This window comes from Lepisosteus oculatus, chromosome 5 (assembly GCF_040954835.1).
Source record: "Lepisosteus oculatus isolate fLepOcu1 chromosome 5, fLepOcu1.hap2, whole genome shotgun sequence".
Lineage (NCBI taxonomy): Eukaryota > Metazoa > Chordata > Actinopteri > Semionotiformes > Lepisosteidae > Lepisosteus > Lepisosteus oculatus.
Window position 1 is genome coordinate 29,745,349 of NC_090700.1, and position 27,022 is coordinate 29,772,370.

General features: G+C 41.5%; 1 protein-coding gene across 1 annotated transcript; it reads right to left on the reverse strand.

The window, feature by feature from the left end:
* Positions 1 to 1,448: 1,448 nt before the first annotated feature.
* Positions 1,449 to 24,757, reverse strand: LOC102698269 (SAM pointed domain-containing Ets transcription factor). The gene is made up of 6 exons (XM_006628342.3): positions 24,273 to 24,757; positions 9,715 to 10,166; positions 7,124 to 7,321; positions 6,444 to 6,491; positions 5,606 to 5,746; positions 1,449 to 4,673 (listed from the first exon to the last, which is right to left on the reverse strand). The coding sequence occupies exons 2-6, from the start codon at positions 10,163 to 10,165 to the stop codon at positions 4,495 to 4,497; spliced, it is 1,017 nt and encodes a 338-aa protein (XP_006628405.2). The 5' UTR covers position 10,166; positions 24,273 to 24,757; the 3' UTR covers positions 1,449 to 4,494.
* Between the last annotated feature and the right edge of the window lie 2,265 nt (positions 24,758 to 27,022).

A 27,022-nucleotide genomic window follows, 5' to 3' on the forward strand; every position in this document is an offset into this window, starting at 1 on the left:
ACGCAATGAGACTTGGAGAAAGTGGGATGATTTCATATTTTTAATATTTTGGGACTCCTTCCACCATCCCTTGCTCATGGGTCATTGCAGTTTAAAGAGAAAATGCATCATCCTTATGGCATAAAAGCAGACTAGTTAAATCACTCTGTCACGTGAGGCCAGTTAGGTTTCTTTTGCACTTACTCTAATTCTGTGTAGGTGATGATGATGATGATTATAGTCACTTTGGACAGAGATATTATGATTATAGGTGCATGGGTCAATGTTAGACTCAATAAGCCCATCTCTCTTACAGCCCCTGCCACTGTCATCCAGACCTTCAAGTATGTAATCAACGCTTAGCTACAGGCTAAACGTAACATCACAAACTGTTCCACACTGCCCAGCACATGTTGGGACATAGTGAGGTGTTGCAAAATTGTAGTTTGCTGTCGAAGTTTAAAATGTTGTTGAAATTTGTTAATAAATCCTTTGGAGCTTCAAACAAATGGAACAGAAGTGAAAGCCTTTATAATCTATATATCATATAATCTATATATCATATAATCTATATATATATAATCTATATATCACAGAGGCATCTAGCTAGTGAGTGAGTCTCCCTGCCACCTGCTCAAGTACCCACTACCGAGCATCTCCATCTCAGTGTAGTCCTGTTATTATACTATAACAAACGCTCCGGGCAGTGTGGGTAATGACAGGCTGGAGATGACTTTACAGCCTTGCTGACAGTTTTATTGCCCTTTTCATTACAGTGGGGCCTGCCACTCATGGAACAGGGAGACAGCTGGTAAGGCAGAGCAAGTGCAGGCAGCCACTGGACACTGAGGAGGGATTCATGTTGTTTGTTATAACTCATTACATTAAGTTTGTGAATACTGTTGTTTGTTTTAGTTGACCAATGTTATTTTAATTTAATCAAACCAAATGCATTATTATTTTAATTATCATAAGGGAAAGTTACATACCATATGTCTTTTAACCATGCATACTACTGTATATACTGTAGTACATTATGCAACAGTATAGGGATGGACTTAGTTGTATGTAAACTAGGCTAATTGCAAAGGTTCTCTGCACTGACACCTGTCAAGACTTTACTGTATATTGCAGACTTACAAAATATACATGCATGTTGTATGACAGTCTCCCATATAACCATTTCTGAATGGTTTCACCTCTGTGTTAAACATTCGTTCATTCTAGCAAGCAGTGAAGAAAATATTTAATTAATGTAAGTTGTGAAGTGCCCGTGTTGATATCTGTGTGAGTCCTAGACTCTTATAATAAGCCAAGCATTGTTCATTGGCAGGCCCCTGAACTCTTGATAAGTTAGTTTTATGTGTGGTAGACATGGCTTCTGAATATGTTACATGGATGCAAAGTAAATATACAAAGCATTACTACTTTTGAGGGTGCTAATAAGTTAGCAGTTAACTCTCAGTGGATTGTTCTGTGTAATGGCTGGGTCAGTTTATTGAGTAACAAACACAAGACACAGAGGTTACTTAGGCAGCAGACCTTCATTCAAAATATTTTTTTCTTCCAGAAATACAATTAAAATCCTTCATGGTTTTTACAGTATAACTTTTCTTTTGTAAAAAAAAGACAAATCTTGAAATGAGAAGTCAAACTCTGGAAAAAAAAGTATCCAGAAAAATTCTCAAAAATATAGAACGTATTCTGAAGTAAAGGCAGAAAATCCATAATTTTGAAATTATGGAGGTGGGAGGGGTAATTGGACAGCAGGTCATCTCCTCCCAAATTATCTCAAGTCCCCAAAAATGGGTATATTACTCCTGCTTACACACAAAAAGGTAAGGATATTGAACAACAAATGATTTCAGGCGAGATCTGTGGAAAGCTGGACAGAACCCATAGCAAGAGGGCCAAGTGGTGTTTCCTTGGAAACCCAAACTATGTGAGAGATGTCATGACCTACGGGTATCCAGTTGTCCTGTTGTGATTGTGTACGGTGTCTTTTCATTGAGATAATCTGGAAACACTTTTGCCTTGCCTTAGAGTCCTGTTTAAGGAACACCATCTGTGCCGTTTAGGGGAAATAAATTAGACTATGCTGAGACAATTTGTCATTGTTAGAGCATCGACATGAGACTCACACAGGTGAAGAACAGCCAAACAATGTGAACTGAACCTTGGTTACCTTCAGATCCTTATTTTCTTAAGTTACATACATCTGAACGACCAACATTTTAATCAAAGATGTTTGGTGATGTGTTCCAATTTAAAATGATCCCTGTATTTTTTGAGCATGGTGCTGGTGTTATCAATTATAGGAAATGGCCTGCAGCTCACAAGACGGGGTTTAAGTGAAAATAAAAGTGAGTGCCAAAAGATTGCATTGTAATAATCACGTGTAATACAAAATAAACAGAAAAGGGAGAAAAAACAGTATTTGTGAATACCTTTGGAGTACACAGGTTTCCCAAACACAGGTATAATCACTGAACCAAGGAAAGTTCCCATCAGATGTGTGAGGCAGGAAGTTTTGAGAGTTTACTTTCTAATGACAGAGGTTAAAAGGTGTTTAAATTTCTGGGCAGAAAGCCAATCTCTCACAGCCTTGTTGTAGCATAGCAGCTAGACTCAAGCACAACAAGAGAAAAATTATTTAAAAAAAAAACAGGGTGCAAACTACTGATCCTAGCGATAAAGTTTGACACTGACTAAAATGTCGATGATAAAGATCACTTCTATCAAACAAAGAATTCTATTTCCAAAAACCCCCCACCCACCATCCGCCGATAGAGGCCGACTCAGTCAAAAAGTTTGGTCTTTTTTTCTGTCTGGGAACCATGCGATAAAGACTGTTGAAATGCCCTGAAAACAGTCATCTCTGTGAAGGCAGGAGACATACAGTGGGTTTCGTTTTCACATTTGTATAAGGTGTGAGCTGGTCAAAGTTTGCTCTGTGAAATCATATCGGCTTTAAATGGGGAAAATTTAAATTTCAGTCCCCAACCCCAGGACAGATAAGCCAGTGTCTCAATTGTTTTAAAAAAACATGGTTACCATGAGATGGCTGATGCACGTTTTCTCACTGTCAAGGAAAGCTTTAAGGTTCCTTTCAAGTCTTGAAATTTGTAGACCCTGTTCCACAATTTGTCTTCACCACTAACTCTGTGCATCATGGTGCTTTTTCCAAAATTATACTACATGTCAATACCAGTCCTTCCTGCTACTGCACCCTCTAATTTCTGTTTCATCTCTGACCCTATTGGCTTCATTGAACTAATTATTGGGATAAGAAGTCAAATCATCAATTTATCAAGTCTTAACAAGTGGCTAATTGAGTACAACCTGTGAGGTCTACTGAGTGGCCATTCCTGCTCTTTGTTCAGTTCTGCTGACATAGTGTGGCCATGTGATTTTTGGTCCATGTGCCATGTTTTAAATATGCGTTTTGCATTTTACTAGCTAATCTTGAACCTTCATGGGTTCAATTTCTGACTGGTTTGCTTTCTGTGTGGAGTTTGCATGTTGCATGTTGTCCCTGTTTTTCTACGGATTTTCTGTGGGTGTTCTGGTTTCTGCCCAGCTTCCAAAGACGTGCTGGCTAAATTTATTAGTGTTTCTAACCTGTCCTGGGTATAGTCCTGCCCTGTGCCCTGTGTTTCCAGGACTGGCCCCAGGTTATCATGACACTTGCCAGGGATATGTAGCTTTCTGGTAATGGAAAGGTGAAAGAATTCTCAACTCCTAATGAGCTGCTTGTGCCCAATCCACAAATGGAATTAATTGGTAGGTCAGCTATTTGACTTGCCCACTTTTAGGCTATTGCTGGCAGTGCTGTGGATACAAGATTTTAGGTTTCCATTTGTCTAGTCGGGAAAAGCTGACTGGCTCTAACACCAATTTTCAGATGCTTGCCACTGAAGTTCCCCCACGAAATAATCTCAGTGCACAGAACTCGAGGGTTTCCTAAAACCAGTCTTTAAAAAAACATCAAGAATGGTGAATCGCTCCTTCAAAACAAAGTCTATTTTTCTTTACAGAGCCCTGTATGGTTCTGTAAACCACAAGAAAAAAGCTCCCCCCCCCCTTCCCATAAACATCTGAGTCTGAAAATCTCTTGACTCACTATACCGGCTACAAACAAATTAGTTCCTCGAAAAGAAGTTAAATATGAAAGAGCAGGCAGAATGTGCGAATGCAAAGGCAGTTGAAGACGGATGAAGCCACTGAGTTTTCCCCCTCTGTCTTCGGGGTTTCCTTCATGTCTCATCTCATGTTCTTCACGCCTCTGGTGCAAGGCCAGTCTTCATCTGAGAGGAGGCGACAAACTTCATCCTTACAGCAGTTCACAATGGCACGGGTGGAATAGGGATACGTTCGGCACATCACCTTCAATTTCGGAAGCCGGCGTCCCTCAGTATCGGCAACAGAACAGTTCGGCAGGAGAGAGTGGCCAGCGAGGCGAGGCTCAGTCAGGTGCCCGCCGCCTGCTGGCTCCTTCTCTCGGGCCCTTGCGGTTCATACCGGGTGGACAAACTGGTACACCAGTCTCTGGGAGATATCTGGCTTGCGGATGATGCCCTTCTTGTAGTACTGGCGAATGGAGCGGCTCAGTTTGTCATAGTTCATGGCTGGGCGGTTCTTCCGAATGCCCCAGAGCCGCGCCACGTGAGCTGAGTCCTCAATTTTGAAAATCCCTGAAAAATGTAATCCACCAATTAGGCCTCAGAAAGTGCACGCAAAGGATAGGTTACAGCAAACTCTGCAGCCATGCAGTTTCTCTTCCCACTGTGATCTTTGTGACACACTTTCTAAAGGTAGCCTGCTCCAGCTCAGTTCTGCATGAGTGAAGTATTGTTTGCTTAATCAGCTCAGGTGAATTTGGATTTTGGTCTGTATTCACTGACCATCTGAAGTTCCAAAGGAAGCCTATGGGACCGTTGATCTTTAGGACCCGAGATACACAGCCTTGACCTCATGTACAGATGTACAGGAAGCAGACAAGCTCTGGTAGGATTGACTGCCTGTTCTCATCTCAGACGTTCTTACAGTGGTGTATTCAGTGATGACCAATGTCTTTGGTGTGTCATTGTGGAGTTGGGTCAGAACAAGATGGCGGTGCAGCAGGGCTAGGTGCCAGTCAGGAAAGACAACCTTCATTCTTATAGTCTGAAACATTGCAAGACTTCAGTCCAGTAACATCTGCATATACTTAGCTAGGGCTTAGTTCCACTGAACCAACAGCAGAAGATCATGTATTGATTTTAGTAACTGGAAGTGTGTAGAAAATGCCCTGAAGTGTAAATTATGAGTTATAACAAAGATTTGCAAAGAGATTAGAAGGGACAGTAGAGGGATGCTGGAAAAGATCAAATGACATGGACTATCTATTATTTGTCCTAATAAGCACACCAGTCAAGCTCTGTGGCATAATTGAATCCTTAATTGGACTCAAAATGTGCTAATTGACCTTGTTTTCAGTTCTGTTCAGGATCTCAGAAAACCATTAATTTATGTACAGATGGGGGACAGGGAACTGGAATTATAGAGCTTGGTTTGAGCAAACAATACTTCTTTGATCTGGCTAAAGCCAGTGTACAGGAAGTTCCATCCTCTGCCTGACCCTCACCTTTCTCCTTATTGAGCCAGCGGATACAACGGCCATAACTGTGTGGCTTCAGCAGCAGCTCCTTCAAGAACTGCCACAAGTGGATTGGCTGTCCCGAACAGGAAGAGTCCGCCTCCGTTGCCGACCAAATGTCATCACTTCCTGGAAACCAGAGACCAGAGACCAAGGGTGAGTTACAATGGAAGCAATCTCTCAATTCAGCCAAAATGCCAGACCTCTAGAGTTTCATTGCTTCTGTTCTAAAAAAACATTTTTGACTGTCTGTTCCCCCACTTTGTTGTTCGTTTTAATATTACAGATGAAAGAATTTAAGACAGTATTCAAAGCAACATCTAATGAATACATTTTCTAATCGTAATATATTCGTTTTTGGTATTATGCCTACAGCAAATGAAATGAATAAAATGAAAATTCACCCATTTTATTTCTATTTCCTTCTTAGTTTCAGCTTCTTTTGCTTCAGGTTATTCCTTTGTTGACCAGTTGTGGGAAATCATTTATTTAAAAAAAAACAACATAATAATATTGGTATACTGTAGCTACAGACAACTGGTGCCTCGCCCATGCAATTTCCACACCTGTCTGAGTCACAGAACTCTTGACTCAGATCTTCAGCTCACAGTAGATCAAAAGCGGTAACTACTCCCAGGAAATGGCTGGATGAGTTACCTGGATACATTTGCTACTAAACCCCTAATTAGCTGGATGGGTAAAAGGCCTTCTGGCCGTTTGCAGTCCTTCTTGAGTTACTGGTGGCACAGAGCTTCAGTGGGATCTGTTTCCGTTTTGTGGAAGGTTTGTGGAAGAAGAAAGAGCTGGAAAGGACGGTGGAATTTACCAGAAAATTTGCTGTCTCGGGGAGAACATTCTTCCTTCATCCATGCGGCTGTAGGAGGAGGCAAGAACAGAAAGTGGTCAGGGATGACAAGGTCATGTAGATCACAGCGCACAGCGGGACACAGTCCACAGTGAGGTGAATTGCATCCTGCTGCATAAAAATGAAGAAAGCTAATGGAGAAATAATGCCTCTCTGATGAAGTATCAACCCCAAGCCTCTCTGCCTGATCAGAAACTACAGTATATGTGCAAATGCAACAGTTTTTTTCCGTATAAGTGAATCTGTGAAGGGGTGCGTTTAATACTTCAGAATTAAAAGATCTATTCTTTGCACTTTCAGGAGTTAGCACCAATGACTTTGTCTTGAATATTGTCCAGCGACTGCTGCTCAGTAAGACATCACGCAAGAGTAAATTCTGATAGCAGGGCATCAGATGTACATGCAAAGTGTCAGTGTTTTAAATGTCATTTTTTCAGGCTGGTGAGGGTTAGGGGAGAATAACATGCTCGTCTGAGAATTAGGCCGTGTGCCATGTGACATTGTTGTACGTTGCCATAGAAAAGCGTGATCGGCCATCTTGGGATTCCCAGTTCATCCTGCATGGCAGACAGCTAGATTATGACATAACGCCTCCTCTCCCACCGCCACCCAGCCTCAGTGTGGTGCAGGCCCAGGCGTACCTGACTTCCAGATGTCCAGGTGGGCGTACAGCACGTCCCCACACAGCGGAGACCTCTGTCGGAACTCCTCCTCGCTCATGGTGCACAGGTCCTTCCCGTTCAGCTCGTGGAAGGCCTTCCCCACCTGGGGCAGCCGGTACAGGTGCTCCGTCCACAGCACCCACTTCTGGACGTTCCCCGGGTTCCACTCCATGGGGTCTGCGGAGAGCACAGACAGCCATCGTCATGAGGCAGGTTCCTTTCGGATCCTTTTATTTTTTTTTGTAAATAATACAACTAAACTTCTCAAAAATGTGCAGTGCAGTATATACAAACTCTGCACGCAGTGCTCTAATACACGGCTGCTGGTTTTGGTTCAGGCCAAGCTCTCAGTTACACAATTGAACCATTAACAGGCTTCAACAGGGTTCATTTGAACTGTGTTTTTAGCTCTTAAACATATCAAACTTCACCTTTTAACTATTGCATTTCATCCGTTTTTCATCCAATTCAGGGTTGTAGCAGAGCCAGAGCTACACCCTGATTGGGACACCAGTCCATCACAGTACAGACCAACACAAACACAGACACGCACATGAAACGGGGGACAACATACAGACTCCACTCAGATAGCTCCGCAGGTCTAGAATTGAACCCAGGGCCCCAGAGCTGCAAGACATCAGTACTAACCTCTCCTCCACCATGCTTCCCTATTGCAGCTTATGATTAACAAAATCTCAAACCATTTAGAAATTTTTGTTTCCAAGAGCTTGGAAGTTGAATTAAGGCTTCCATCAGGTAATTAAACCCAGGTGGAATGAAAACCAGCAGGTCCAGGACCAAGACTGGAACCCCTGATCAACTCTTATTCAGACGCAAACACCTTTGTTTCAATTACCAAAGTGCAGATAATTTCAGTGCCCATTATCTTTCTGTTGTAGAATTCGCAGTAGTAGTGGTGAGCCTATTTTTATGAGCCTGTATCAGGTAATGGAGTTACATAAAGTTTTATTTTGCCTTGATTTTATTCACACAGGCCCACACATGAAGTTACATTCAATGTTATATTATTAATTGTGCCATGTTATTAAATATCATATTAGGTAGACTATAGCACGTTTCTGTTGTGCTTTGTCAGGAACATAACCTTATAGCTCTACAAAGTCTAATGTTGATCAAACTGCTGTGCACAGGGAGTGTAATTGTAATGATGAATCTGATGTAGCTTATTCACATTTCTCTGGGAGACCTGTTCCAGGGCATTTTGCAACCCAGTGTGAACACATGTGAAAGTCAACAGAGAGATTTGCACAGGGTGGAGTGATCTGCCCCATTCTGATGTTCACTGCCCATAAAATACAGTGCTGCACCTGACTGCCTGTGAAGGGGGCTTAGCTGGACGTCATCAGAGCTGTACAAAAAACATGGAAAAGGCAAACAAATGGCCAAAGTGTGGCCTCAGAAACACCCCGTCCTCAGTGTTTGCGCTGTTACATTTAACCATGTGTTTTTGGAGCACGGGATAATTTTTTGTGGAGAATTTTGTGCGTTTTAGAAGGCAAACATTAAGACTTGGCACGCCCTCAGACTTTCGGAAAAGTCAGATTCCCATGGCGGCACAGCAGCCTTTAAGTGAGGTGACTTAGCTAATGTTTTTTTTTTACAGCATGGAAGAATAGTGTATCAACGGGAGCTTGGGAAAATCCAGGTTTGCTGAAAAACAAAGCGGAGATTAATACTGTATGTGTTACTTGTCTGAGCTTCAGTGAGAACTGGAATTGGGTGCAATTGCAATTAGTTACAATGCAGCCATGAATTAAGGAGGATTATGAGTTTCAACAAAGTGTTCAAGAATGCACTTTGCATTGTACTTTGTACAGTTATCCGTCAGTAACGGTTATCCTTCAGTTCTTATGGAAGATCGTGTTCTAGTCCTAGATACAGCCAGGGGATGGCTTTCTTTTCTGTTATCTTGTAGGTTGGCACAGGCATCCAAACCAGGTGTATATTTTTTACTAGTTACCTTAATCTGACATAACCTTAAACTAACAGATCGGTTAAATTAATGCATAGTTGCCAAAGCATTTTTACTTTCAAAGTGCTGCTGTCTATTTTATATAGGCCTTTGTTTAATATATAAAACACCTATAAGGATGTTGCAAAGTACTGCACTGTCTGCTTGGTCAGGAGAATTCTCTACGCCAAAACATTTCAGCTACTGCCTAGATCGGCAGTGCAGAACTCCCAGATTCCAATTGGAGTTTGACTGTGATTGACTGCGAGAATCTGGCACTGTGGAGCGGTGGCTCTGTGGCTAAGGATCTGCGCCTATGGCTAGAAGGTTGCCGGTTCAAATCCTGGCAGAGGAATCCTACTCCGTTGGGCCCCTGAGTAGGCCCTTAACCCCAACTGCTCCAGGGGCGCCTTATAAATGGGTGACCCTGCACTCCGACCCCAAGCTTCTCTCCCTGTCTGTGTGTCTTATGGAGAACAAGTTGGGGCATGTGAAAAGACAAATTCCTAATACAAGAAATTATATTGGGCTAATAAAGTGATCATATCTGTTGTTTCTTTCTGCTGGACAAGGCCTCCGTGACAGATTGGTCACTCACCAGGAGTGATGTTGAGCAGCTTGCAGGCCGTCTCGATGTCCTTCAGGACCTCCCCCACCACCATGCTCTGCACCTGCTCCAGGGAGCGCTCCTCCATCTGGCAGTCCAGCTCGGGAGACACGCCCAGGCCCGGGCTGTCGATGACGGGGCATTGCTCGGGCTCCTTCCGGGCGTCCGGCCTGGGGCCGACGTGGGCTCCCTCGGGGACCTTGAGCAGCCAGGCCGAGTCCTCGGTGAAGAGCATGTCGAAGCAGGAGAAGTAGACTCCCGACAGGCTGCGCTCGGGACACAGCAGGTCACGGGGAGGCTTGGTGTCCTCCAGGTCCCAGGTTTTCAGCTCGTGGTCCTCCCGCTCCAGGATGGTCAGGGAGCTCTCCGTGAAGCTGGCTCGGCTGGGGTGCAGGGTGCTCGTGGTCAGACCGGCATCTGAAGTCCCCATGGTCTCTGCCATGCTGCAGGGATTCAGAACTGACCATTAGGGAAAGAGGCTCCACTGCTCTCCTAAGAAGGCAGTGATCCAGACATAAGCCTGGTAGCAAAGGACAGTTGTTGTTTCCCACAGGTAGGGGAAGCCTGAAACTTTATTTCTATTCCAAACCAGGCAGTACTATTGTATTCAATACTCCCAAATACCATAATAGAAACTTCATGTACAGTAGACTGGGTTCTGGACCAATTAGGAAGATTACTAAATGTTTTTTCAGTAAACACACAGGGCACAGTTTGTACAAGAATAAAGAAATCCACTCTTTGGTCAGCGTTACCATTTCTTTATTGTGCTGCACTTTAAACGGCTGCTCTTTCTCTTTCAAAATGGACAAGTCGCCTCCTGATCTCGGAAGAGGAGGTTAGTGTGTTATCTTAGGAAAATGAGACGGGATTTACCAGGCTTAAAGCTTGTCTAAACGACAGATTTCATCATTCTTACGCTGTATGAACTCTTAAAACAGAACAAAAAATACAAAAATTCTCTCATGCCAGCTTATTTAATACAAGTACTGAAGTCTAAGAGATTTCATGACTAAGTTCTTAAATCAATATTGACTTACACATCGTAAGGTCTTTCAGTTAATTCACCTATTGAATCCTACTAATACGGATTACAGTTTGAGCAGAGGTTTTCTGCCCGTTTCGTGTACTGCATGAATCGAAATGGATCCATACTGGAATATGTAAACATTGGAAATATTAAAGCAAAGGTGCTGCTCATTGAGTGTTCCAAGTGCGTAAATGGTAAAGCAAATTCAATTTCTATTTATTCAAAGGCTAATATGGTAAAACAAGCATTCAAAAAAGGATTAAAGTAAAGCTCACAGAAGAAATGCGAATCAGCTTACCTGGAAAACCTCAATACTCATCATTAAGATTTTTAATCCATAAATTAGTAACCACATTACAAAATCCTCTGACACCTTTTACAAATATGAAGAACAAGAACTCAAGAAGTCAAGAACTTAGTAAAATACCACCCTGCATAAAACTGTGTCATTGAAAGATGCTCAATTTTTCTTCGACCTGCTAAAAGTAAATTTGCTGAACAGTGTTATGGTTGTCAAAGACTTATGGAAAAGAAAACTATCTTTACCTCTTTTGGAATAAACGTCTTTCAAGACGTTTGCATCCAGTTCAATCGCAACAAACCATTAGTAAGTAGACATTCACTGATTTTTCAAGTTTCGAAACAGCTGGGTTTTGTGAGCTCTGTATTCGCTTTACTCCTGGTGTAGATGACAAGGGCAAGCCTGATCTCTGCATCTTTTTATTGACACTGTTTTCCAGGGGGGTGGGTTTTTATTTCGGTCTCAGTCCAAAACAATGAGAGATGAGCAAAAAAAAGTATTTCAAGGAAGTCACTGGGTTTTTCTCATAAGTAATGGAGTTAAAGGGATTTGACTGAATCATTTACTTGCGGGTCACCACTTGCCTACAGGCCTCAACGTGGGGCTGAGGGAGCCCCGTCCAGCCTTGGGCTGCAGTTACGTCCAGGTTTCACACTTTTTTCTTGTCCCTGACCCTGCTGTCTGTGAGCTTTCCAGACGGCTGGAGTCGGTTTTCTTAATAAAACCAAACAAAAAGGCCAAATCCGTTTCTACTTCTTGGGCAGGACGCTTTGAAAATGAGACCTGACAGCGATGTCATTCCTTTCCCTCGGCTACTCTAGGCTGCCAGATACATCGGCTTTGTTAGGGAAGGGAGCAGCTGTGGTCAACTGCAGGTACCATAGCAATTTCAATTCCTCCTGAAGGAGTCCTCACAGGCCAGACCAGCACTTTATTAGCGGCTGTTTTTGTTTCTCGCAGTGCTAGAGTGAGAGCTTCATTACTTCCAACCTCAGTTCAGAAAAATAAGACGTTTCTTTTGCGCACACTGGTTGGTTAAGCATCCTCTGCAGGTGGGCCTGGCTTTGAGTCTCAGGCTACACCGCAAGCTGTTAATCTCTCTCATTTTCCGCCTTTATTGAGGCCAGTAGAGAGGAGAGATTCTACAGCCTGAACTGCCTTTTGCCCAGGAAAAAACAGGTGAGCATGTGGAGGTATTTTAGGTTTTAGATTGTTTTATCCTAAGAGAAAGTTGTTTGAAGGCACTGTAAGAAGTCTACGCTGAATCTTGGCCCTCAGGCTGGGCCATGCTTAGACAACCTTTCAGCGCAGCCACACTGTATATTAAGAAGTATGTAAAGATTGAGATGCATATTTTCACAGTAATATTCAAATTTGAGCTGTCAAATGCCCAATTCCCACTTTTGAGTTTAGAATATTTTTTTATGTTGCTTGTGAAGAATAATTGTCGAAGTTAGAAAACTTGGAATTTGGAAAGCCAGCTTTGAAATTGAAATCAGTTCAGCTCTACAATATATCCGTTTGGGCTACGAAAACAATTGTAGCCCAAACTGTCACAAAAATAACTACATCTAACAAAATATCAATCCCTGTATCTTACATTCATGCCTTGCAAAGAATTGTGCATTGTTTCAGTTTTTTACAATAAGAGTGTTGGGTTTTACACATCCATCTCTCCTGCTTTCAATACTGAGCACAAATTCTTAAAATTATGATGTTTTTTCTCCGGCCTTGTCCCCGTTCCTAGGACTGCTTGAGACATACTGTACAAGACTTCATGCAACATGACAGCAGAGTGGAAAAATCTTTTCCCCAGCATCTGGACAAGAGAACGCGATAGTCAGGGCCTGATTTTAAACAGTTCTTGTTGTTCTGTTTATTTTTGCACAAGTGAGCAGGTCGGCAGGGTTCCAATCACCTTGCAGCCCATGTGAGTTGGCACTGGACAGGGCTACGAAAGAAACTCTGAAGCCACTCCCGGAGGTAACCCCAGACGAAGACGAAGCTATCCCTTCTGAAGAAGCTCCTTGCTCATCTAAGTTCCTTCCTTGCTTTCCCTGTCAATTTCTCCTTTCATCCCTCCCCCCCATCAGAAAGTCTCAGACCTGCTCTTTTCTATTTACCAGGAGGCAGCCCGCAGGGCACAGCAATCCCAGCATGCACGCCGTGTGCCCTGTCTGTCTTGCGACAGCTTGTGTTAAGCCCATTAGGCCAGCAAATGTAGTTGTTTTCTTTCTTGTGAGGGGAAGAATGAGTGGAAAAAAAGAATCTTAGGCTCTCCAGGGAAAGGATTAAGCCCTTGACTGATCTGTAAATGAGTTTGGTTAAGAACTTCCAATATTCATTTCAGGGAATTAGGGTTTGGTCCATTTCCTTGGGAATCAGCCTCAGATCTTTCAAATAGGATCCAAAGCTCATACAGATAGCCTGCCTGGGAAACTGAATCCTACTGGCCAGGCCCCTTTTTTAACCACTGTGTGGACTTCTCAGTCTTCAATTTGAAAATCATGCCATGCAATTTAAAGTCAATTTTAAAAGAACTTTCACGTATGCTTTGTACGCTTTGACAGTTAAGACCCCTTCCTATCAGGTTCATTAGGGAATGATAGATCTTTCAGGCTTACAGCTGAAGTCTCATTAGTTTTGTTTAGAGTCATTAATTTGCCATTATATTCTAGCTCTCTCTTCTGTGGACTAGAATTTCTAGACTGACCCTTTATGATGACCGAGGACATTGTCCTATACAGTAGGTGATACTTTTCTTCAGATGAAGAAAACGGTGGTGCAAAGTACTTGATCATTACATCCCCTGACACTATTCATAAGAGTAGAGGAGTCAACTCCAGTGTCCTAGCTAAACTACTCTCTAAGCCTGAACAGTCTGGTCTCCCTTAAGTTCCTTTTATTACAGCTGATGAAGCTGTTTCTCTCTCCTCCTCCTCCTCTATGTCGTGGAGCTGCTGTACCTCACCCAGGCTATTGCTTCAAGGGTTGATGCATATGGGTGGTTATATATATATAATATATATAAATATATAAATATTTATATATATATAAATCCCTTTGGGGTCTTTTGGAATAAAAAAGAGCTATATAAATTGAATTGTTTTTCTTATTTTTTCAGTCGGCTAAACTATGTGTTGTTTAGATCTAAAGATAATCCACAGTTTTCTTGAAATAAAATGTATTGAGGCCCTTTAGAGACATTGATTCATGCTCTATGTCTCCATTTTTTCAAACAGGGCTGGTTAAGAAAGGGGCTGGAACAGTCAATTGAAAACACTACAAAGCACCTGAAGCTGACTTTGTGAGCACTGTCTCAGAGACAGCCCTGTGAGTCTCATTACAGCACCAGCTGGATTTGCAGGACAGTGTGTGTACAGAGCTACGTATATGGACACAGTGCAGTCCAGTGGTTAGGACTGAGGGCTCACTATGTGCGGACCTGGAGTTCAAACCCTAGCTCTGCAGCTGACGCACTGGATCTCAGTGGTCCTCCTTTGAACAAGGGGCCAGAGACGGAAGCTGAGCAGCACGTTCTTATAGGATATACTGTAGTTCACCCCCTTGGTCTCATGGAATCTGCAGAAATGGAGGGAATGGAAATGGGGATGTGGGTTCTGACAGAAATGGGGGTGTGAAAATGGGGGTGCGCATTCTGCAAGAAAAGGGAGAGCCTTCCTTACTGGCCCACAACCGCCCTGCCTGGGAAAGAGCAGTTATAGTTAGGACCACAGACCTCTTCCCTCCCCAGCCTTTCGTCAGCAAGCTCACCCCACAGGTGTCTAGCAGAGTCTAGCACTGCAGTATACTAGATCTAGGCCCACACTGGCTGTGTAAGTACCTCTCACTTTTACCTTCCAGCAGGAGGTCAGAAAGCAAGTGAACTTGACTCCTGAGCAGCCCGGCTCACTTCACAACCTTGTTTAACATCTCCCACACCGACACACACCTTTCCTCCCTAGTCACTTTCTATGCAAACAATTACAAGCCTGGAAAGAGATATGTGTGGTACAGAGCACCCCCACCACCTCTTTGACTCCTCCTATTTCTAAAATACATTTTTTTTTACTCTTGATTTTGGACTTAGCTTGTGTGTACAATGGGGTGGGGCTGTTTGCATTGGACCTGCGTGGAGCTCCATGTGCCCTTCGCAGTGTTGACAGAGAAGTTTTCAGGATAAGTCACAATACTTCTCACAGGGGTGAACTGTGCCGCTGTTGTGTGTATTGAGATGGAAAGTGAAGAAACAGTTATGCCCGTTTCGAAATGCTGCACCAAAACACCTGTGCATTACTGCGGTATTCATGCTTTAGCCAGGACCCTTGAAAACACTAGACTCACAAGTGTGATAAGCCTCAGGGGGGAACTGCAGGCCTTGGAAGGAGATGGCAGGAATATTGATTTGAATTACCTACAGCAGCCAGGGAGTGCCAGAGATGGGGCAAAGCTGGCCTCGCAGCCCTTCACCACCTGGGAGAGCTGTGCTTTGCCCCACCAGTGATCCCCTTTTACTAATCAAACATTTTTACAATTGGTCTGGGGACTTATGATTGACCCTGAATTTGAATCTCATTTCTGTTACTGCATTTCCAATGTGTGAAAAGAGGTCGTGGCACTGAGGTTTGCTTTATAATTGTTCACCTGAAGGTGCACGGGAATTCTTTCTTTTTTTCTTTTCTTTTCCTATGCTTTCCCAAAGCCTCTGTGTGTTCCACTACTGTTCCACTGCTTCCCAGGCCTTGCCTCCAGCCGATTGTTTTTCCCAGTGTATGCTGGGGGAAGAGTTAAGGACTATTCGTTTCACGTCTGTCAACAGTGTCAGGAGGAGACAGTTTACAAACTGGATGCCAGCTAGATTCAGGATGACCGTTCAGGCATTCCAAATCAGGTTATGGAATTGAAAATATGATTGAGGGTCTTTGAATGTCAGAATAAATAATATATATATATAAAAATATTAGCATAGGTCCTGGAAAGCTAACATTTCTTGGAGGTTTATCAATGAGTATTGCTATCAATATGAACAGCTGCCTTGGAAAATATTGTTAGCAGTTTTTCTGGATCTTGTCGAAGCAGTACATTCTGGTCCTAGAACACAGCAGGCAGGCATGTGAAAGGCAAACCTCATCGAGTCAGATTTTGCTTCATACTCTGTCCCATTCCCAAAGCCTACATAGTGACTGAGGATTGTTTTAATTGGGCAGCAGCCAGGGCTGTTTTTTCTGACATAGAGAAAGTGATCTCAGGAAAGAAATAATCTTTAGTCTTTATTAAACAGTTTTTGAACCAGCTGCTTGACAGAGACCTATTGTACTATGTACAACCTTTTGCATCCAGTAGTTAAGAAATGCTTAGGTCTGTCCGACAATACTCAGAAGTAGGCAGAAATACTAAAAAGAGAATTGTATACTATAGTTTTGTGACATGAAGCGATATGGATACTTCAGTTCGGAGTGTTAGGAACTTGAAACACAAAAATATATAGTTTTGTTTGAATCAGAGGGTGGAGATTTGGAAAGGTGTGCTGGTATTGTTCCAGCTGTTTTTCATCACAGACAGAAATGCGTAACTGAGCCGCGCTTTAAAATCAGGCCGCAAAACGATAAGCTGAACATTATCAGTGCTCCGGCCTTCAGAACACAACAAGGCCTAAAGGTATGAATGAGAAATAAAAGTTTAGAAGAGGAGCAGGCTGTTATGGGAAGGAAAGGTCAAATTGTAATTGCAGACCATGATAAAAGAACAAATGACAAGGAAGTGGGCTTGAAAAACAGAGAAGAGAATTTAATGTGGCTGAATAAATACTGAAATATTCCCACTCCTGGTTTTCGGGGATTAAACCAGAGTACAATGCCTGGACGCAATAAGTCAGAAAGTAAAGGAAAGGTCCAGGAGGGGTCACAGCATTGACAGAAAGGTCAAAAGGCCAAAACTGGATTTCCATCCATCTGTGTGCTAGAGTAGGCGATGGAGTTGGACGATTTGAGAATGAAGTATGCTGCCGTGGCTGCAGAAACAGTCAGAGACGTGAGCACGAGTTGTACTCATTGGCCATGCCTGTTTCTGTTTCATTGCACTGCAGTCTCTACACTCTACAGTATATCAGGAATGCACATTGGGCATCAAAAATCAATTTATTTAGCAGACCCTTTTATTCAAAGTGATTTGCCTATTTATACAGCTGGGTGTTTTACAGAAATACCTTACTCAAGGGTGCAATAGCAGTGTCCCACTGTATATTTAAAGCTCCAGTCATCCAGTTACAAGTCCACAGCCCTGACCTCTCCTCCTTACTGCTGTCCCAGCAATGAACTGATGGATTGGACAGTCCTAGAAGGCATTTCATTTTTTTATTAAGGAAGATGAGCTACCCAGTAACTAGCTGGCTTTTGAGAGATCAGGTGCAAGTAGGGAGCTATGTCAGTGAGTGTGGGCTGCAAAGGAACAAGTAAAGGTTAATTCCACACTGAAAAGCAGAAAAAAACACAACATTTCAACTGCTGAGTTTCTTAAAGGACCAGTGCTGTTGGATACCTTTAGTCTAGAGGACAGATATAACCAGGTTTTATACAGCCAAGGTTTATATTAGTAGTCACACTTCACTTGAATGTGATTTTGATTAAGTTTAAAGGTGCTACAGTATATGAATTGGAATATTATTATGCAGCAATCAGAACACATGACTATTGTTTCAAAAAAACATATCAAGTAAATATGTATTAAGAATAAAATATGAATCTTGTCACAGCAGAGTTCATAGATCTAGACTTGAGGATAAGGTTAGGGTTGGGGCCAATGTGAATAAAACTTTTCTCATAGTGTCCTGTTTTGTTCACGTTTTTGGTGTGCAGGTGTTCATATTTTCCAGACAATCCAGGTTAGGAAAAATAATATAATTGTTGATCCCATATTATCAGTGCATCCATGGCAAAAGGGGTTATATCATTGTTATATCAGTGACATATGAAGTTATTCAGTAAACAAATGTGGAAAAGGATTTGAAATGAGGAAGCATATTGGTATATGGTATATTCAGTATGTAGTACTTCACCGATGGGTTTCAGTAACTTGTGTAGTGCTAATCCGCACTCCCCCTATGTGCACACTAGGTATAAAATGTCTTGTCAGAAAATGTTGCTGCCTCTACTAGTTAATAAAACACGTAATACAAGGCGGTTACTAGAGGAAATCCTTAGACAACATAAAACAGCAAGTAAAAAGCAAAAAAGAAACATAGCTGAAAGGAATTGTTCTTTTTATTGATCTCTGAAAATGTGTATCTTCTGTCTTGTGTTATCCTTGCGTTCAGTTGTAAATCTTGTAAATCTGTCAACGCAAGGATTAAGTTTTGGCTTTCTGTTAACAAACCTGTTTGCTCACAGTAATAGTTTCAGTGTGGTTGAATTCCATCATGAATACTTGCACTGCTGTAAATTGGCAGCTTCCTGTCAGGGTATATAGTAATTATACTTTGTGGTACTACGTTAAATTCATACAAGATACTACAAGAGGTACGATATACTAATGTAGCAGTATTAATTCCAGGAAAAATCACACTTATTCTTTGTATTCTTTTTGACCATTCTGATACTGGAACCATCACACACAATGGTCATTGGGTCCTACTCTCACCCCCTCCTCCTCTTATTCAAGAGAAGCGGCTGCTCTTGTCCGTGTCTTTCAGGTTCCTGCAAGTCTGGGCTTGCTCCCCAGTGATAAATATCTCCAGCAACTGGCACCTCAGTTAAATTTTGACCCCAAACGTGCGTCTGTGTCTGGTCAGCCAGGTGGTGGCAAAGCAGCTCCACACATTGTCAGGAAAGTGTATTATTTAAAGAGTATGCTTGCTCACTGTTGGCACATTTCTGCCTGTGAGGATTCCTGCATCTTTTTTTTTCTGCACTTGGACAAATTCTCGGGTTCTTAGCAGTCATTTTGTTTTTTCTTCCTACTTTTTCCTGTGTTGAAGTGATTCCAAATGGCTTTTTCTCTCATCTTCAGAAATGGGCTTCACTGAGGATTGGACAATGCTGAGAGCGATCTACAGAAGAGCTCCCCAGACCATTAGATGTATTTTTAAAAACACATTGAGGTGGAGCAGTGGTTACTGCTCTGAACCTCTGACAAGGCTATGGGTTTGCAATGCACACACTACTATCGTATCCTTGAGCCGAAGAGCTCTTTCACGCTGACAGGGATCAGCACAGTTAGAATTTGCATTCATGGAGACAAGAATGTGTGATAGACACGAGTCTCAGTCTGGACAGGGTGAAGTTTTTGTACTTATACAGCCAACTGCACCTGCACCAAGTGATATAGGACTATGGTTTGATAATAGTTACAATTTACTGTATTGAATACTACATTAGATTGGCAAATTATTTCTATGTGATTAAAAGTTACCTATACATTTAATGCAGAATTTTGAAACCATAAACTAATCTATCTAATCTAATGCATTCTACACTTCAACGCTCAGATTATATTTTTAATGGCTGTAATTTTGTGACCAGATTGTCAAGGACAAAACAAATCTTACGTAGAACTTTTATTAAAGACTGACATTCTTTTGAAAATCAGTAACTCTTTGGAAATTCTAATGGGCTTGAGTCCATTTCTGATTTTTCTCCTGGAAACTATTCCCTGTGGCTCAATCTAAGGTACCTACAGAACAGCTGGCGGAATGAGTGGAAAAATTATTGAGTAATATTAACAAAACTGTTGTATGCTGCCGTTAGGTGACAGTTTGACCTACAACCAAGGAAGGGTTAATGTGATCCACCTTTGACATGTAACTCTGGCTCAACAGGTTTAGATTTTAATCTTGCATTTAGAAAATAATTAAAGATGGTATTAATTTTAAACATATGCTTGTGTGGCAGAAGATTCATATAACACTACGGAAACCATACCGAACTCCATATCTATGAACCACTTACATTTGTAATGAACTTGCAGAATCAGACCAACATCGGTCGTACACTCTCCAAAACAAAAATGCTTTCAGTGTGGAGTTTTGATGAGGGAGTCAGCTCAGACAGGTTGAAGGACAATTTGTGTTTTCAAAAACCCTGCTTTAGTGGCTGCTTGCTACAGAGATGTTTTATATCACCTGGAGATGACTGAACCAGGTCGTGTCATTGCTGCTCGTGGGTGTGACGGTCAGTACTACTGACTCGTACTGTAGCTCTCAAGTCGTGGGTTTGATTCCAGACTTGGGTGCCTTCTGTGTGGATTTTTGCATGTTCTCCCTAGATCTTCAGCTCCTCTCTCGCCACCCATGTGCAATAGATTAATTGGCGTGTCCAAATTGTTCTTAGGAGTGTGTACCCTGCGGAAAAAAACCTCTCCCAGCTTGTGAGCTAGTCTACTGGGACAGGTCCCTGGTTGCCACTATCCTTAACAGAAGAAATTGATTTTCTGATGAAAGTGGTTTGGCTTCACGAAAGAACTACATAATTGTTACAATTTAAGAAATTTCAGTGCTGTCTTTCTAGTCTTCAAGAAACCTAGTCTTCAAACACAGCTTGTTAACCAATGTGGTCAGGACTGACACCACATCACTGCACAACAGGTCTGAAGATTCGTCTTACTTACGAGTTGCTCTTCAAGCCAGAAAAACGCATTAGGGGTGTAATTGTGTGGTGAGAGGAGGTGTCATAATTGAAGAGTAAAAACACTGGGAAAACAGAAGATTTCTTAAGTGAAAAGATTTTGACTTATTTAAGGCACAGGCAGTTGGACCACTCAGTGAGGAGCTGGGCAACATTGGTTATCTGTTGTAGAAAAAAACTTTTAATTCTCAAACTGGGAATCTGTGCAAAAAGCTTTAAGAATTTCAATTGCAATGTCACGGACTGGAATGTTTAGGACTGTTTATTACAGTTGTCAGTTTATCTTTCTGCATTAAAGAACCTGTCTCTATCCAGACAATTATATATCCTTTTATGAAAATGATTCTTACAGAAGGTGTGATATGTTTTTTGATATCTGATTAATGATCCTCATACTGATTATTGGTCATGCTTATGGTGAAATAGGTATATTTCATCGTATGAAGAGTATGCAATGATAATGATGTGTATGATTTAAGGTAGCAGATTCTATATATACTGTAGATATCTGAGTGTGCTTTCTTGTTTTACATTTTCCATTATTTAACAGTTACTGTACAAGGCACAGCAATGAAAATCCAACGTCAGTTCCTCAGATTGTTAGAACCCAATGTCCTTTTGTAAAACACTGTTTTTAGGCTACATTACAGAACGATTTTTTAAATATGCTAAGGAATTTTCTAGAAAACAAATGTAATGTTAATGAAAGCACTGTACTCGAGTCTCCCAAAGGCTTGATTGCCGTTCTCAAGAATTACTTGCAAACTCTCAAGTGCTTCGAAATTGTGATCTAGAGCACAAAGTGATGCAAAAGCAACTTGGTACATTGAAATTCAGGCGGAAAGATTTAAGTCTGTTTATGCAAGGCCACTGCCTTTATGATGCCCACTTTGATGTGATCATGAGGTGTCACATTGTTGCAAAGGCTTTAACCTTAATTGTACTCAAATTCAACATGTTTTTTTTGCAGGAGAAAACTTCCTCTCCTCTGCCTGTTCTCGCCTGCGTCACTGGACGCGAAACGTCAGTTCCCCAGCGGTGGCTGATAAGGTCTGTTTGCAGATGGTGGAAGAGCCCTGCGAGCTGTTACGCACACACACGTGTGGAAACAGCTGCACTGTGGGACCGGGGGATCCACCCTCTGGCTGGAAAGACCATCAGGAACACCTGACGATTCACAAGGAGCTGGGCTCCCTGGTGAATCAACCTCTGCACACAAAGCACCCCCAGCAGGCTGGCTTTCTTACTGCAGAGCAAAATGAGCTCCACTTCCTTCTGTCTCCAAACTGAGTTGCAACTCAGAAAGTGGGCTTAACCCAATAAAATATGAAATATTCAATTGACCACCCTTCTCAGGTGGTTAAGTGGAACCACAAGTTCATAACTTCTAACTTTAATCCTAATTCCCCATAACAAAACTGTATACATATTTTTAGATGTAATATTTCAAAGTCTTTAGCTTTTTATTGAATTCAGTGACACACTTAACAGGATACTTAGCAAGGCTCTAGTGTGGATACATCTCCAGAGAGTGTCCAATTCGTAAACTGCATTTAACCAGATAAATGATCTATTCCTCTTTTCTGGATTTGTTTCATCTCTGCCTGGAGCTGCATCTCTGCTGATCTAGTTGCTTTTTTGGTGAAGTGGGAAACAATTGTTCTGAAGGTGATTGCATTTGTTTTTAGGCTTTTGTTTTTCCTGTAAATCATGCAAACATTAAACTCTATAAAAGACCGATATACTGTACTGGTGTGTATTCAACAACCTCTATGTGTAGCAATTCTATCCTGATCAGAATATCAAAAAATAAGATGCATGTACAGTATAATAGGATATATTTAGGATCTAACAGGACAATAAACTGAAGTTCCAAACTTTATATAGCCAGGTCTAGGCTTGCATATGAAGGGTGAAAGATTGATGGATGGATAATCTCTCAGTTAAATTGGATTCCAAAGTGAAATTGGCACTCATTTGGGCAGGATAAGAGTTTTTAAATCTTTGTGATTAGTGCAATCCTTCAGCTCTAGGTTGCATTAGGGACTGGCTTAACTGCTTTGACTCAACTTTGAAGGACAGCTCCCAGACAAAGATTTAGGAGGGCTAGAGGCTTTATTGGAGAAAGCAGAAAAACCACACAATTATATGTTACTAAACCATAAAATTGTGTACTCCTCTACCTTTTCAAAACTGTAGAGGACTACACAGCGGCACGCTGTTAAAACCACAGAAGAAACTATTTTGCTCAGACTGAGACGTCACAAAACCGTTTTTTGGTTTTGCTTCATTAAGAAAAGATATGGCTGAGATCAAGCCTAAAATATAGTGTGTGGTGCTCATTGTGTCATTGTCATTACAGATCCATTATAATAAATAAATTAGTTCTTATTATAAGCACAACGCAAAATTAGGTTTAGGGCAGAAAGACTTGGTTTAGTCCAAGATATTCTGATACAGGGATGTTTTGGCAACAATCAACATGTTATCAAACAGTACTTGTTCATTTCTGCTAGGAGACTTACAGTATGATATAATGCACATAAGGGCATATTTTAGACTCATGATGGTAAAAAAAAGTTGCATAGTGCAAAAAAGCAAAAAAAAGGGTACAGTGGCATAGTGTCATTGTAAATGTATAGTAGTGATATAACATAGTACAGAAGATATTACTAGTCCACAATGTGTATGGCAACTATGTTCCTGAGTTGGTTTTCAGTCTACCTGCCATTTCTTTAAATAGTGTAATGTCACTGTATCACAGAGCCTAATTGTTTCAATTATACAGATTATTCCTTTCAATTCAGCTTGATAAAAATGTGAAGACAAGTTATTATATACAGTTTGTATGGTCTTGCAAAACCTGACCAAAAGGTACAATAGGACCCAGTTATAGTTTATGATTTTTAGCAAAACCTTTCCTCCCATGCCCTCAACAGGAGTGCATATTCCACATGTGTGAAACAGAATCTCAGACAGCGCTTCTCAAATTCATGAACTTCACAGATGGTGCACAGTTGGATTGGAAGAGACAATAAACAGCACAAATATTCAGAAAGTGGTATGAAACATACTAAGCAAAATGTGGGAATAAATTCTAATTTACATGTTTGTGTGTTTAGAGAAAATTATAAAAAAAAAATTCCCTGAGGGAAATTGCATTTCTTATTCATGGGTTTCCCCATTCTTACTATTTTTCTTTCAAAAGAAGCCTCTAGTGTTTCAGTGTCACCTGCTTCGACAGGAACTAATTAGAGCAAAGTAGAAAGGTACTGTTGAATGTTTGTCCTTGGTTTCAAACACTTTCAAAATGAAAAGCGGAAAAGTTGGTTACAGACTTGTTTCTTCTCATTTACAGTACGTGTTCAACTCCTGTGTCCCGGAGTCATGTGAATGCAATGCAGGCTCACTGGTTTGCTCATAGAGTTAGGTCATCCAGTAAGTCATTAGGGATATAATTTAATTCCCTTAAAGTGCTCCCATTTCCAAGTGAACCTGATCACTTTGACACTTTTGGCCAATTAATCTTGTTTTGTAAAGCATGTTAGTAATGTCACCCCTATAAACAGACTGTGTATAAAGAAACAGTGCTCTTTCTTACCATGCAACGGGAAGAGCTTCGCAGATCAGTCGCTCTTGGGGAGCTGAAGTCCTCTGTCTCTTTCAATTTGCAGAAACGGGATGCTCTTGCCTCCAGTCCAGAAATGGTCCAGTCAATGGCTTGACTGCTCTGACAGCCCTCTACCCGGAGTCTCAAAAAAAAAGCATCCAAACACAGCAGAGAGCGCCTGAGGTCTCGCACGCAGGTGATGGGAGGGGAACAGGTGTGCTGGACGGATCAGAACGCGTCAGTGGCCCAGTTCGGTCTTCTCCTGGTTCGGGGGGGGGGGATCGTATACATTCGGCTTCCTCTTACAGCTTACAGTGCTCCCCTTACTGTGAGCAGCTCCTGGCCTGGAGTGCGAGGCAAAGGCAGGCAGCTCTACAGGTTAGGTCTAAGAAGGGGCATGCCTGTGAGTGCGTGGGCGAGCTGGCGGGCTGGTGGGCGAGTTCCAGTCAGCTAGCCCCGTCTCCCATCGGCCAGTGTGCCTGAGAGTGAAGCAATGCCTGCTCCATGGACTCAGCTCCTATTTATAGAGAGACCTTATTTACCTGAGTAAACAGCCTGTGTGTGCCTACCTCAGTCGGAGGTATTTAAATATCTCGGAGAGGGCTCTCTTTCCCCCTTAAGGAAGAAACGAAACTTTTGTTTCCTTCTTATTATTTAACCCTTTGTTGGCCACAGCTGCAGGCTGGGAGAGTGAGGGGAGGAGGGCTCTGTGTGCTGAGAAATGAGTTCACAAGCTGCTGGGAATAGATGGCTCAGATGGAAGTTTCCTCCCTGGTTCACAAGGGCACTGCTGCTGCAGCTTGGTTATTTTTCTGAGCTCATCTCTCCCATTCCCCCCTTCTCGTTTCTGCTTCATATTACAATCGCTATTACAATTCTCAGATTACAAGATTACAAGATTTAGGGGTCTGCAGAACTCAGGCTCAGGAGTAAAATAATGGCTATCCAATTCGATTGATGTTATTTTCCCACAAGAGGTGTAGCTTTGATTCTCGGCTGAGTAGTTGTCAAATTTACAGCTTGGCACGCACTGGAAAAATAAAATTTCCTAAAATATCTCCTAATATCTGTTTGGTCCTACATGCTAGAAGGCAAAACAGAAGTATTCACCCACAATTTGTAATGCCCTGTAATAGGATGTGGAGTTATTTAAACACAAAGGCTTTTTGCTAACTGACTCTTTTGTAAATATGATTATATTTTCTGGTCTGCGGGATAGAGATCTTGAGTGTACTACATAATTTGAATAGTTTTAAATAGTTTTTTAACATGTTTTGTCAGCCTTTTTATTTCTGAAAGGGTGTGTTACTATTATTGAGGCTTAAATTGTTTTAAATATATAACTTATAAAGGAATGTTAAGAGATGGTGTGGTCAGTAAAAAAACGTAATCGCACATGCATTGTGATTGTGGATCTAGAATTCCACTACATTGTTTACCAATGTGAAATGACGTGTACGTAACACAATGCCAAGCATAAAATGGAGTAAATACAGCTTAGCAGATAGTATGGCCTTGTACATCACACAGATGCACATGAATAGATTCAATAGTGGGTTTAGACAGATGGAGCAAAAACTGAACAGTTGTGTTTGGCATTGTAATGTAGCAGAGTTGTTTCATATGTACTGTATATTTTTTAAATATGCCCTTCTAAATACCTAGGTAAAATCACAGTAAGGTGTAGTAAAATACAGCAAGATCAGCGCAAAAGTGTGAAAACATGGTAAGATCATGGATAGGTGATCTGTGGGAAATCTGTTCAAAGTGTATAGGAAATCTGCAAAAATCCTGGGCAGATTCATAATAAAATAAGAAGAGTAAAGAGTTAACTGCTCTGAGAATCTGATATAGCTGTTTCTTGAAATAAAAACATTAGCATTAGCAGAGTATTAGCAGCAGCTGCATGGCAGTGAAGCTTCTAGAACTCCACAGTCCTTTCTGTAAAGGGCTGCTCTCAGTTTCAGACGCACTTCCATTTACTTTCCAATTTGTCCTCTGCCTCCTGTCGCACTGCTCATTCTGAAAAGTAATCCACTGGGTACACTGTGTCAGGGCCTTTGAGGGCCTTTTTGAATACTTGTATCGGGTCCCCTCATAGTCTTCTGTGTTCAAGTACAAAAACGGTTAATTTCCTTCAGATTGTCAGTGTTGGACTCTCAGTTCAGACTAAAGAGACTCCGTTTCTTCAGTCTGTCAGTTTGGGACACTCCCTTAAGCCCCAGAATGTATCTGGTTGCAATCTAGACTGACTCCAGAGCAGCGATATCTTTTTATAATGTGGTGATAGAAAATGTAGAATTATATTGTAAATGAGATCTTACTAGTGCAGTGTACAATTTCAACATCCCTTGATATAAACTGCACATTTAATAAGAACACAAGATTCACCATGGTACAGTAGAGGTCTGTTATCACCATTTCTCAGCCCCTATTCTACAATCGGTTTTATAGAAGGGTATGAAGGATATTCTTGACTACATATTTAACAATCATATGAATCAATTAAAAGATGTTAATTTTAAGTTTTCTGCAGGAGCCAGTTTTGTGTTGTGCACTGCACTGAGCCTTGTTCCTTAAATGGTGGTGTTCACATCAACTCGATGTTATGCCAACTAAAATACAGTGCACTCTAGAAGAATGTGGACAGTGATGTCTAAACTGGAATTTTCATTATAAACCCTAGCAGTCATTTATCACGAAAAAATATAACTGGTAAGTACGACTTTTATTTATATATA